The following is a 14822-nucleotide window of genomic DNA, read 5'->3' as shown; positions in this document are numbered from 1 at the left end:
GTAGTTAAATTTACCTTCTTTGTGATGTTGTTCTCTGACGAGCACAAACACACTACAAGTTTAATGTTTCGCTAATCAAAGAAAGTATAGTATAAAGATCGTTTCCATAGAGATTGGTACAAATAATAATTCAATCAAGTCTCGCTAACTATTATTCAGGTGATCAAAAGAAAAGAGTTGATTGTGGTTATGATACACTTTTATAGATTAAATGATAATTAAAATCAATTGGTAACTATGAAGATTAATATCCATACTAAAAGATAGGGTACAAGACTAAACAAGTGCATTATGATTGTTGGGATTTGACTACATTCATTCATCACAACTAAAGTTCTAGAGCTTCTCTCGAATTCAATAGATTATTCGAGTATCCTTAAGACTTAGGTTTTTTTTTTGAGTAAATCTCAAGTTAAAGAATAAACCATTATACCCAATTGATTTTAATATGCAAAAACATGTCAATGGTTTTTCTTTTGAGTAACTCTTTCACTATATATTTTTCTTGTGTATTATGTGTATACAAACCAAATGGAAACCACCACTTTTTATACTAGCAGAAGTCTTCCTAGCAATGAATAGGAAGATAATGATATAGTAAATAGTGAAGATAAATGGCATTAAGAGTTACATATGTTACTAAATATAATGCAGGAATTAAGAGTGAAATATAATGTGGGCAACAAATGCCCCTCTACGTCATAACAACAATGTTCACAAAATGAAGCATGACAATTAAGCCAAATTAAGAATTAATATGTTATTCACCATAATGTGAATTTAGGTAGAAATGAAACCACCAAATTGTAAAACAACACTTTATAATATATAAATAATAATATTTAAATGCCCTCAATAACCAACAGAAACTCATTAGATTTAAAGTAGATTAGGAAGTATCATATAGTTTTTTTATCCAATTTCAATTAAATTTTTTCCATTTTCGGGGAATTTATTAATTCTTTTAAAATTAGCATTTTTAAATTTAAAGTTTTATAAAAAGGAGAAGTTGATGATACCTTTAAAAATTTAAATTTTCTTAGAAAATAATTAATTGTGTTATCAATAATTCAGTAAAGTCTAAAAATAGTATAAATTTTATAAAGAATTGATCGGAGAAGAAAAAACGAAAGGAAGTGGGGTTCAACTTGACGTGAGGGTGGGGTGAGGGTGGGAGATGAAGAAAATGGAAAGATGAATCACTTGAATGTGGAAGGTAGAAGATGAAGTGAAATTTAAAATGAAATCAAAATTAAATAAGTCAAAAAGTAGAAGAGATAGAAAGAAAAAGAAAAACAAAGATAAAATGAAAAAAAATTCATTAAATTAACATGTGTCATGTAATGATTGGTTGATGAATACATTTGCTTCTTAGAATGTGGGGCTAATCGAAAAATGATATAATAATATACGTTCAAAAATTATTTAATGGGGTGATAAAACAATTATAAAATTAAGGTATCTTTTTAAAAATCTGGGACAACTTCAGTGATGACTTCATGTTTTTTCTCTTAATAATTTAAAATTTTGACTTTTGACACTTAGACGTAGAGAAGAGTGACACCTCAGAAATTGAAAAGTCAAGTTGGGAAGGAAAAATTCAATTTTTTGGCACTGAAGCAGATTCTATGAGTCCTATCTATAGACTGTAGAAAGTCCTACGAACCGTATAAAGAAAGTCATAGACATGGATTTGAGTTTTTTGAATTCCTAGTTTATGAAGTTTGACCTACGAATGAACATGATGGGTCATAGTAAGTTTGACGGGCCATAGGATGATTCAATTGAGCGAAGCAGACTTGGTGAAAATTTGAACTCAAACTTACTATGAACCATCATCTTACGAGTGAGGTCTACAAAGAAAGTTTGAAAGTCCGTAGAAAGGTTTTATGGAAAGTAAGATGCATGTTGGATTTCTGAGTTGTTTCTACGGTTGATTAGTATGAGTCGTAGGAAGTCCTACAGATCATAAGTCCAAACCGTAAGTGTCATCTAACAACTATTTTAAAGAGTGTTTGGATCTTTTCCTATTCATTTAATATTTATACTACATCCTTTTTTAATCCTAATTCGAAGATTAGAACTACCTTCGAACTCCTAATTCTATCCAAAACCCTCGCGTTCTCTGAAATCCTGAATTCTCATCCAAGTTCATCCTCTCAAATTCTCTCTCAAGTTCAAGGAAGAAAAACTAGGGTTCAAGCTTAAAGTCTCATTTTTCCTTCATTGTTTTGAGATTTTGATCATCAAGGTATGTTGTAATTCACCAATGGATTCAATTCATCCATTGGGTTCCAAAATATTTGCAAGCTTCCAATTTAATTTCATCAAATTTGGTTAAGATTTGATCAAATTCTCCATGACTCTTAATTGTTATGATTGAATTTTTTGATTTTGGTTTTTTATGAATGGTTTGATTCAATTACATATTTTTCAATAGATTTCATATGCACCATGCATTATTCATGATTTTGACTATAAATTTATGAAGATATATGTTTATGAAGAAAGCTATGAAAATTGATTATGAAAGTCAAGCGTTATTTATAAAAAAATATTTTTATGAACTAAGGTTGCTTGTAAGGCAAACATCAATAACATTGTAAAAGGTTTTCTCATTTATTAAGAAATCATGATTGGTGAAAGATTTCTCACACATGCATAATTCATGATTTAAGAAGCTACTCTATGATGATTTAAGTTGGATTAGTAACAAAATTGTATTTTTTTCATATATGATGATATGTCAACAAGTATGACTACTATGTTAGGATTTTAACTGGCACCGAAAGGACATTGAGATGGATGCTCTTCCGTTAGTAGAGGACGGATCTCTACAAGTAATTTCTTTGTCCCTAACTATGTGCCCCATTGTCTTAGAAAGACATAGCTAGTGAATCCACATAAGGTAAAAGATTATGGTCCCTTCCTTGTCAAGTAAAGACATCATGTTTCGGTGTGGGAGCAAGACATCAAATTTCACATTATAACTCACATGGTCTATGTTGGTACAAAAAGAATTAAGTTTCTTCAAAGGATTTATGAATATTTCCTTTTCATTTTAAGATACACAAATCATGTTCATGATATTCTTTGTTAATGAATTTACTATGTTTTATATTGGTCATGCATATCAAGTTTTCTTTTATGTCCCCTTATGATCATGTTATATGCTCTTATGCATATCCCTCGTCTAGTACATTTCATATGTACTATGCATACTTGTTCCTAAATTTTCTCGTTATGCAGGGTCCGATGCTTCTCCTCCTCCTACTCGTGGATAGTGATTGAGTGCTTGACCGTGAAGATTTAATGAGTCCTCATGTTCTGTTGACCATGTAACATTTACTTTGCTTTGTTATGTTTTAGTTTTTGTGCGTAGTGCATATATTACTTACTAACCATTTGTATTAGATTATCTTGTCAAGACTTTGATTAGTCTTTCACGTTTATTTCAAACTCATTTATGATACGAGATTTCCTAACTTAATTCTAATTTCTATTATTTTGTGTTGTATATATGTCAAGTTCCTTGTGTAGGGCCTCTTAGAGTCTTGTATGTTATGTCACATCTAGGGTATACTTTGAATCATGAAAAACTTGATATTTAGACAACAAGGTTTTAGAAAAGGTCCTAAGATGGCTGACTAGACGTGTTAAGTAGAGTCTTGTTCATGAGTGTGACGTACACCATATTTATAAATAGAGTTATAAACGTTTAGGAAACTTTGCTTCTTTTATTACTCTAAAGTCATGTCAAAGAGTATCTCTATAAAAATTCTTCTCTAAATCTTTCCCAATCCTTTCAAGATATGGTCCCTCAAAGAGTTTACATGAGAAGGAATACGGGTGACTATGTGGATCCGAGGTCCTCAAGTTCTTGTTGACCCCTTGGCCATTTTGAGCAATTTTTCAAGTGTTGTCTCAAGCTATAACAACCCAATCTAATAGAGAAGTCATTCCTCATGTGCACCCTAATATGGGTATATATGGCGACAACAAGGTTATGGGACTTCACTAGAATGAATTCTCCATAGTTTCATAGGTAGAAAGTGGATGAGGACCCTTAAGAGTTCATTGATGAGGTGTATAAGATAGTGAAAATTATGGGATTGTCTGCGATTGAGAAGGTGGAATTGATCACTTAATTATAAATTCAAAGGTGTTCCACAAGTTTGGTTCAACTTATGGAAAAAAGAGAGGGTGGTTGATACATGTCCTCTTGATTGGGAAAATTCAAAGGAGCTTTCCTTGATCGTTTCTTTCATTTTGAAATGAGAGAAACAAAATTCTTGAGTTCATTAACCTCCGACAAGAAAATATGAGTGTGAATGAGTATGCTTTGAAGCTCACTCAATTGGATAAGTATGTACCAACTATGATTGCCTACTTTAGGGAAAGAATAAGTAAATTTGTGTCAGGTATTTCCAACTTGGTTGCTAGAGAATGTCGAACCATGTTGACTAAGGAGATGGATATATCATGCTTAATGATACATTCCCAAAAAATCAAAAAGAAAAACTTCAAGAAAATGGAAAGAGAGTCTAAGAGGGCAACGACCAGTGATGATGACTTTTCTCATTCTAGGTCTGGTGGACATGGATGTCGTCAATTCTGGAAAAAGTATTTAGGTCAAGGTTCTTCTAAAATATGTCCTTAAAGTTCAAAAAAGATGTCTCATCCTAAACCTCAAAGAGGTAATGGTGGTGGATCTTTAATATCTACTTGCACTAGGTATGGGAAGAAGGAACGACTAATGTTTGGTCGGTATGGATAGTTGCCTTAATTATGAAAAGAAAGGTCACAAGATGAAAGATTTTCCATTGCTTGCTACGAAAGGAAGGGAATGTAGTCAAGCTCAGCCTAGTGATTTTTGTTTGAGTGCTCCGAAGTAAAATAAATTATATGATCTTCAGACACAATCGGTTAGAGTATTATATTAAATTTTTTGTTTTAAATTTAGAACTTATGCTATATTTTAAATTTTCATTTGTTTTAGGAGCAGGGGTGGATCTATGTGGGCGGGTAGGGGTGCCATGGCACCCAGTGATCTCGAAAAAGACTTTGTATATATGTAAATATGTATAAGATTTTAATATATACTGACTTTTCCACCTACAACATGAAATGGTGAATGACTTAATTGGCGGAGGAGAAGTCTGCCATAGTTTGAGCGCTTGTTCGAACCTTGCTCGCAACACTATTTTTTGGCTCCCTGTTTTTTCTTTCATTCATTTTTATTTATTTGCTATTCTTTATTAATTCAAATTGGCCCCTTTTCATAATTATTTTTAGTAAAAATATTCTCTTTTACTATTTATTGATCTCTTGATATGAGCGTTACATGTTTATTCATTTTTATTCATTCTTATTTATTTGTTATTCTTTATTAATTCAAATTGATCCCTTTTCATAATTATTTTTTAGTAAAATATTCTCTTTCACTATTTATTAATCTCATGTTTATTCATTATCAATTAATATTATTAAATTATGAACGTGAAATAAATATTATGAAGAATATTTCAAATAGTAATTTTTTTAAAAATATAAGTTCTAAGAATGATGAATATTATTATTAGAGTTTATTTTATTTTAAAGGTTCTTTCAATCTTTACCGACATTCTTGCTAAATAAGATGACTAGGCTAAAACTACATTTCATTCTTTCCCTATGATATATTTGCAACAACATATTAAGTTAATGGAATATGAATTACGTTAATACTATTGGATGGTTTATTTAACCTCAAATTTTTTCATATTATTTTTTTCCCTTAAAGTTTCAGCGAATAAGACCTCTAATTCTTAAAAGGAAATAAAAATTGAATTGTTTAGTTATCTCGAAATATCTAAAAGAACTTATTACTAACATGCATGTTTCATTGATTTGTTTATAAAAATGGAAAAGATTAATGACCCGAATTGTAACTCATAAGTAAAGCAATCAATACTTTTATTTTACTTGAACGATGTGTCACCCACGACCTCCAAATCTTAGATCCGCCTCTTTTTAGGATTATTGACTCGATATTTTATATTGCATGCTATTTTTCAAAATAGACTATTTTTTTGTCAAATGTTTGATATATTATGATATTACATTTAGACTATTTTTTTTTTGTCAAACATTCATTCATGATGTTCATAGAAGTTTTGTACTTTTAGTTTTTATAATTAGTTTAATTAAAATTTGCTAATTTAAAAATGTATAAATTTTTAATATAATCTTATGATTGCACTTGTGCAATCAAATAATACATGTGTAATTACTTGCACAATTACACTATGACAAACAAACATGTTAATATAATTACTAGGTTGATAATTACTATTCTAGAATTTCATCAATTTCAATGACTAGGCGACTTTTCAAACACGCCCTTAAAATAAATCAATTCAAGTGATTTAATTTTATTTTTGTTTAAATAATCATAGTCATTAAGTCATTCTTTGAATAATCATAGTCATTTAGTTTTACGTAGATATTTTTCTCACAATAATCCATCATTTTTCGGTAACAATTTCTTCAAATAGAAGATAAAAAATGAACTTTCCAAGAGAGAAATTCGATAAGAACAATCAGAGTTTGTTCTAGTTAAACATTTATATGAGCGAAAAAGAAACATGATCCAATGAGTAGAGATAAATTGTTAAAAATTAGATCTAAACTTTCATATATAAGGGTAAAATTGTCTAATCTAAATTAATTTATATTTATTTTAAATAAATTTAAAGAATGGTTATGAGAAAATAGTAATAAGAGAGGTAGACGTTATATCGTAAACCACAAGGGAGGGGACTGTTATAGAGCGAAACCTGAAGAGAGGTCTCTGAAATTATCACTACTTTTATTTAACCAAATCCTAATAATTGAAATTATTTCTTAATTATGTTAGGGAAAATGTATCAGTATACCTCCTAGATTATGATAGAAATCTCACAGACACATCTTAATTAAATTAAGGTTCTATTATCCCTGAACCTTTTTTTAAAAATAATTTTGTGCACTTTTTTTTTTTTAATTTATGTGGCAGACAAATATCTTTCACACGCTTCAATTACATGTAGTCACGAAGTGTGCCACGTAAAATAAAATGTGAATAAAATTACAAAAAAAATCAATTTACAAAAATAACAAAACTTTAATTTAATTGAAATGTATTATCAAAATTTCAATTATAATTTAGAAAATACTTTTATTTTGTCTCATTATATTAAAACTATGATTATAATAATCCATCAAAGATAGGCCTTTACCCCAGCCACTAGTTGAAGAAAGGAAGAAGGAAGAGGGAAAAGGTGGGTTAACTAGGAAGAGTGAAATTGCAAGTGGAGTGAATGTGAGTAACAGGTTAAAGTAAACAGAGATGAAAAGTAAAAGTAGTTCATTAAAAGTTATACACCGTACAATCTTCTCATGATCTATCTACCAGGCACTGGTCACTGGGACAGCAGGTATATGGTATCAGAACAAACACCAACTCTGATTCTGATAAGCTAAAAATATTAATATAATAATTTGTTTAAAGGGAACCTTTAGTTTATGGATTTCCGTATGTGTTGTCAGAGACAATAGCTGCCATAAAGGCAGAATAGTTGCAGTGCAGATACAACAGACCTTGGCCCTCAGTCATAATATTTTTCCTCAGTACACTGTTCAGAGTGCCCCAGTCCCACCACTATACCCATTGCGAAATCAGAATTTTAATTTTTTTATTTGATAAATTTTTAAATATCAACAAAAGCTAATGAATTCGATCTAACTCCGTCTCTGGTGAGAGAGAAAATATTATGATCAGAACCATTAGTTTTATCCATGTACAGAAGATTCTGCAACCCAAATGGTCCCTTAAATAAATACATTACATGCTAGTAAGTGTGTTTCTCTTGTTGAAAGAGGTTCAAGTAGTTTGTTTCTTTCTTTCATTCACTTTAAGTGCTCTCTCTTTGTCAAAAGAAAAAGAAACAACTTGTGTGGTGATCCATGATGAGTAGTACAGGAAGAAGTAGGTTTCCTTTCACAGCAAATCAGTGGCAAGAACTTGAACATCAAGCTCTTATTTACAAGTACATGGTCTCTGGAATGCCTGTTCCTGCTGATCTTCTCTATACCATCAGAAGGAGCTTAGATTCTTCACTTTCCTCAAAGCTCCTCATTCATCAACCACACCACAGTAATACTTAAATTCTTTATTCTACTATCCTGACTTGGTATATTCATGTTGTTTTGAGATTTATGTGTGTTTTGTGCAGTTGGATGGAACTGTTTTCAGATGGGATTTGGGAAGAAAATAGATCCAGAACCAGGGAGATGCAGAAGAACAGATGGAAAGAAATGGAGGTGTTCAAAAGAAGCTTATCCAGATTCTAAGTACTGTGAGAGACACATGCACAGAGGCAGAAACCGTTCAAGAAAGCCTGTGGAAATTATGACTAATAACAACACATCATCATCAACAACAACAAGACCTATAATACCTCCAACAGCAATTCCCATCTCATCAATCAACAAAAACACAAACACTTGTAGCCCCACTTCTTTCTCTTATTTAACTTCTTCTTCTTCTTCAACTCACGAACCCCACCATAACTATCCTTTTCATTATAGACCCCCTCAAGACCATACCCCCAAATTCCTTTTCGAATCTCCTACTACTTATTCCAGGTTTCATTTCATTTCATTTTCTATCATCTTCTGTTATTAATTATGTTGGTATCAAAATTTTCTATTATTTCGATTAACCAGGAGTGGAATGAAAGAGGAAGTAGGTGAGCATGTTTTCTTCTCCTCAGAGGCATCAGGAACAATGAGAAGTACTTGTGGATCGAATTCAATAGAGAGTGATACATGGCAATTATCACCACTTACAATGAGTTCTTCACCAATGAAACAGAGGACCACTTATTCACCTTCACAGAGTACAGCACATTCCTACTTGCAACTTCAAAGCCTCAATGAATCTTCAAGACAAAATTATTACTATCATAACGATGTCGAAAAAGAAGATCACCAGCCCAAGAAAGTAATGCATCATTTCTTTGATGAATGGCCACCCAAAGACAACAAACATTCATGGCTTGATTCTGATGACAAATTTTCAGGCCTTTCCAGAACTCAACTCTCTATTTCAATACCAAATCCTTCACAAGACTTGTTCATCACTACTAATGGTAAAATTACTCCACTCTTAATTTCATCATTGAAAAAAAAAAACTCTGTTTTGACCATAATTGTTTTTTTTAAAAAAAATTTTTTGCAGAGAAATGAGATTTGAGAATCAGAAAGAGCCAAAAGAGTACTAGTACTTGTTACAATGGTGGTGGGAGTGATATTAGCTTTTTTGATACACATGTGTTGATTCAGAAGAAGTTTTTATTATTTATGCAAGTGTTTGTGTTTGTTGTTGTTGAATTAGTACTAGTTTGAATTAGATGTGTATGTGGTGCCTGGCAAGTTAACTGAGCATTCACATGGTATTTGGGTTTGTCAGTAAGCAAACATTGTATTCCTTCCCTTTCCCCCTCTGCTCTGCTGCTCCTAATATTATTATTATTACTACTCACTGATCACTGCTACAATTAGTATTTGTTTTGTTATCAATGGTCAGGTTTTTCCTGCCATTTTGCCACATGTTGTTATGTTTTCATCTCTCCATATGACGTGTTCAATATCTTCTTTTAGCCATTTTTGCCTGTTGCTTTCAACGACTATGTTCAACTTTTTGTTTACTATTTTGGATTCTCTTCTCTTTTTAAATTACGAAGTGGAAATTTTATTGCAATTAATAAGTTTATGTGCACATGCATATGTTTCTGACTTAAATAAGAATCTTAAAAGTTAGTAAGTAAATAATATAACTTTTTTTTTATATGACCACTGACATAGAGCCACTAAGGTATTAAAGATGTTAGGGACATGAGATGCTGACCTCTAAGAAACATTTCAACTTTAGGGACACTAGAGGAAGTTTGGCCCTTGTGTCGTCTAAATCTTTTTTATGTTAGGTCACAAGTCCTTTTTCTTTCCTTCATTCTTTGAAAGGGTTTAATTACAAATTAAGTAATGAATTATATATTGGTAGAATGATTTATTTTGAATTATATAATGGTATATAATCATCCACAAAAAGATGGAATTCGTAACTAGTTGTTTGTTGGAGTAATTGACTATCGATTAGAAAAGATGAAGAAGAAAAAAAAGGTGTTTGTGGTATTTATACTCTGTTTCAATAGTAAGGCTACTGAAGTAAATGATTGTATCGTTGAGAAATAAAATAATGTTTGGTTTATTGTATAATCCCTTTTTATATGGCTATTTATTTAGTTGCCTAGTTAATTTTCAGACAGTTATCACCATCAAACATTATTATTCTTATATTTTACTTTTTGTTATTCTCTCATTTATTGAATATTTGAAAGTCTCTCAAACAGTTAGACTTTGTACTTAATGCAAAATCTATTGTTGTATGTTTATAAAAAGATCAAATTTATTTTTGGGTGTCCTTTTCAATTTAAGCACTAAAACTAATTAATATTATTATATTAACACAAATTCAGATCAACACTATTTCAATATCATTATATAAATTTTTCAAATTTTCAGTAAGATAATATTAATCTAACTTTATATTATCAATGTGATGTTCATTTATATCCTATTTCTTTGGACCTCATTTATAAAATCATACTACTATAATTATTCAATTTATATATTTTAACTAAAAGAATTAGACCTCTTTATGAAATTTGACTTTTATCTCCCGGATAAGTTTGAGATGCCCTCGGGTATTTTGTATTTTTCAAGGATATACTGACTGACAATTGTTTGGTATTATTATCCTTAAAAACAAAAATAATATTAGTTTTTGCTGACAATTTCCTAAATGTGAATATTTAGAAACATAATTTCAAAAAGTGACGAGTTCCAATTTACAAAATTCATCCGGAGTTTTACGAAACATACAAGAAATTAATTTTGGTTAAGACTTGGAAAATTCACTCAATACTTAAATAAGCTGCTCAAAATTTTGTGTATGAAATCAATATAAAAGATGTATATTTCAGTTAAGGCTTTTAGTGTTCATATTTTTCATATATGAGTATTGAATTGGTATGAAATTTGTGTGCGTTGCTTATGGATTATTCATCAGAATTTCTTACATAAAAATTGTATAACTTTCATAAAGTTTTTTTCTTACTAATTTTATAGTGCATAACACATGCAAACGTTTTTAATATAATAAATTTTTGGTACAATTTGATTGAAACTTTGAATTTGGTCCAAAACTAGATCAGATTTCAATTCAAACACCCTCGTCGTTTGAGTTCTTTTGAGATGTCATCCAATAAAAGCAACACTCGTTTGTGATAAATCAATTTAAATCTTAAGCTTCGAGTTCCTTTAGTGACACGTACTGTGTGTTTGGTACGAAGAAGAATATTTTTTAATTTTCTCATGTTTAGTTGGATGAAATGGTTTGGATAATTTTTTTTTAAATCAATTCATTTTTATCAAATTTAAGAGAATAACTTTCCTTAAGAAATTAAGGAAAACATTTTCCAAAAATTTTCGATCTCCTCCAACTTTATTGTTGAAAAAATAAATTTAAAAATTATTTTTTAAAAATATTTTCTAACTTCAATTTTTTATTTTATAAACCCCCTCCCAAAAAAAATAATAATTACAGTTTGTTTTTAAAAGATATATTAATTTTTTTATGTTTTTTCACCCCACCCCATCAGCCCCCACCAAAAAATAATAATTCAAGTTTGTTATTAAAAAACATTAATTTTTTATTTATTTACTCAACTCTCCTCCCTCCCAAAAAAAATTAAATTGAAGTTTTTTTATAAAAATATTTTCAATTTTTATAGTTATTTTCTACTCTTTAATAAAAATAAAAGATACTTTTTAAAAAATATTCTTATTTATAAATTAAATACTTAAAAAATATTTTTTACTTTATCAATCGTACATAAAAAAATTAAACAAAAAATCTTTTTCAAAAAAATATTTTTTAGGAAAATATTTAGTTACCCGCAAACACACCCATAATCTCTGATTTTTGAAGAGCAGTAATACTATCAACTTACCGGGCAATGAATCAACTTTTCAGTTTGATTTGCAATTTCTAACTCAATAGAAATAGAGGAAAAATTCCATAAATACATATATTATTTTATTATAATTTTTAAAATTTCGTTTTATTAAAATTTTTTTTGTAAGAATCTCATCTATGATATATTTGTATTATTTTTGGATATATCTCTTCCATTAAGTAATGTATCATTTGCTATTTTTGAGCTATGTATGTCCAAAGATTTCCTGTTGTATATGAGAATCTATAAATTTAAGAAATTTTTGTAATTTAAAAAAAAATATATATATATTTAATAATATACTGTCTTATGTAATTAAAAGGTGTGAGTTACTTGGATAGACTAATCATTATTGCACGTTTTATTTTAAGTAAGAAACAAAGATATTAATGAGATTTGTAATTATTTTTAATTCCGTGATAACTAAATTTTAGAGTTATATTAGAATGAACAAGTTTTCTGCTCTCATGTTATTCTTATTTTATTTCTAACATTTTTTTTGTATAAATTTTTTCGATTCTGATATAACCATTACAAGAAAGTAGGAAAGTAACCACACTTTGTCAATAATGCTAGCTAATATATCGCGAAACACTGTTAACTAATTAATTTTTCTTATAATTCATTGCTACTTCTTAGCTAAATAAGATTTACATTACAAAAAAGAACCTTTTTAACTATAAAAGTTTATCATTAATTTCTTATTTTCTACTAATGAAATCCTAAAAGAAATAGTTTTGGAGTTTTGGTATCCGATTCTGATCATCAAAATCTGTGTGTGACCCTACAGTATTAATTCAGGGTTTAAGAGTTTGGCAAGAATCTAAAATATGAATAAAGTCCATCCAACATTTAAGCTCAAATAGAACGTGTACAAATACTCTTTTATTCTGATATATATCACACAAACGAAAAATATGTATTTGTGATGAGTGGTGTTTACTATTTGGATAAAAATTAATTTCAAGTAAATGAAATTGAATTTGGTTTGATGGGTAATATTTAGAGGGATATATAAAAAATTGAAACGAAAATTGAAAAAAAATTCGATCAATAATTTGATTTGACTTGGTTTGGTATTGAAAAAAAACATGACTATATTTAGGTTGGGTTGATTTCAACTAAAAGAAGTCAATCCAACACTAAATCGACCTGATATTTTATATATAATTTTTAGAATTTATTTTATACTACATAAAAACATTTACTTTAATGTAATTTTTAAATAATACTCAAAAAAATTGAAAAAATATGTCAAAAGATAAAAATTATGAATATGTTTACCTAATAATCAAAAAAGTGATTTTGATAAGCAATCGTGTTTGACTTATCTTTTTCTTTAAAAAATTGCTTTTGAGAGTCAAAGCACGAAAAAAATTGCGTTTCAATGTACTTTTGAAGTAAGATAATTTTATAGAGAAAAAATATTTTAAATATCTATTCGAAAATTTTTGTTTTAATTTAATTATATTAGAATATACACATTCAAATATTTAATCACTATTTACATAATAAATAAAATATAAATTAAATATTAATGTAATGACTTAAATATAATTCAAAAATCAAGAAAATAAGTTTAAAAATCATTCCACAAATTAAGCACTACATATAAAAAAATCCACCACAAGAATAAATAATGTCTGTCTTATTTTCAATCCAACAAAGATTTTGTTCTACGTTTATTTCCTATTCTCTAATATAAAATGTAAATAATATATAAAATATAAAATAACAACAATGTATAAACATAACATAAAATTTAAAAACTATTATATGAATATAAAAAAAATAAAAAGGAATTATTAAAAGAAACTTAATCAAACTTCTCAGATATGCTAATAAATTAATAAGAGATATTTTAGTTTTGAAGAAAATAACTTCTGCTTTTGCTCTTTTTTAAAAAAACATAATTTTTTAGCTTTCTCTCAAAAATAGGAAAACTATTTTTACTTCCATTCAAAAGCGGTTCTTGAGAATTTGTCAAACACTAAATCTGTTAAAAAATAAGTATTCCTTTTTTCGGCACAAAAAATACTTTTGGCCTTCTAACAACAATGTCAAACAATTTCTTAAAATTTTGAATGGTCCAATAAAGATTATACTCCTTAGATATTAGTTAACTCTTAAACATATCAATTCAAAACCAAATCAACACTAATGCTCACAAAATAAATTAACTCAACACTAGATAGACAATAATGTTATATATTTGTCTTTAGTTTTAAATTCGTTCAGATATTTAAAAAATACATAACCTAATTTTAGTTTAAATTTTTATTTAATGTTTAATCATGTATTAAATATTTATTAGATTTATTTTAGCATAATTTATTATTTTCAAATTCTGATCATTCTCATTATGACTTATCAATTTGCAATATTTATTTTATTAAAATTTTATTATTTATTTTTTATTGAGTATTTTAGTGTCATAAGTCATCTCATATTTTGTGTTATATTCTTAAAAAAGCATTACATAGTTGTATTTTGTTTGAACTAATGAAATATTTGGAACACAAGTTAATTATGTTTTAATTCAAAGCCCAAAAAAATTGTGGTTTATTAGTTTGGTTGGATTTAAATTTTTTTTAAAATTTGACACAAATATTTCGGTTTGATATTTGAAAAATTTGAACAAATCCGAAAAAATACGAGGTTCAAAATTTGAAAAAAAATATTGAGTGTTACTAGTTTGATATGATTTATAAATTAAAAAAT

General features: G+C 28.4%; 1 protein-coding gene across 1 annotated transcript; it reads left to right on the top strand.

Moving 5' to 3' along the window:
* Positions 1-7613: 7613 nt before the first annotated feature.
* On the top strand, positions 7614-9565 carry LOC101255511 (growth-regulating factor 6-like). The gene is made up of 4 exons (XM_004243669.5): positions 7614-8176; positions 8256-8667; positions 8749-9173; positions 9263-9565. The coding sequence occupies exons 1-4, from the start codon at positions 7987-7989 to the stop codon at positions 9268-9270; spliced, it is 1035 nt and encodes a 344-aa protein (XP_004243717.1). The 5' UTR covers positions 7614-7986; the 3' UTR covers positions 9271-9565.
* Positions 9566-14822: the final 5257 nt, after the last annotated feature.

The sequence above is a fragment of the Solanum lycopersicum genome, chromosome 7, assembly GCF_036512215.1.
Source record: "Solanum lycopersicum chromosome 7, SLM_r2.1".
NCBI lineage: Eukaryota > Viridiplantae > Streptophyta > Magnoliopsida > Solanales > Solanaceae > Solanum > Solanum lycopersicum.
Note: the sequence above shows the minus strand (reverse complement) of the source record. Positions and strands in the feature narration are given on the sequence as shown.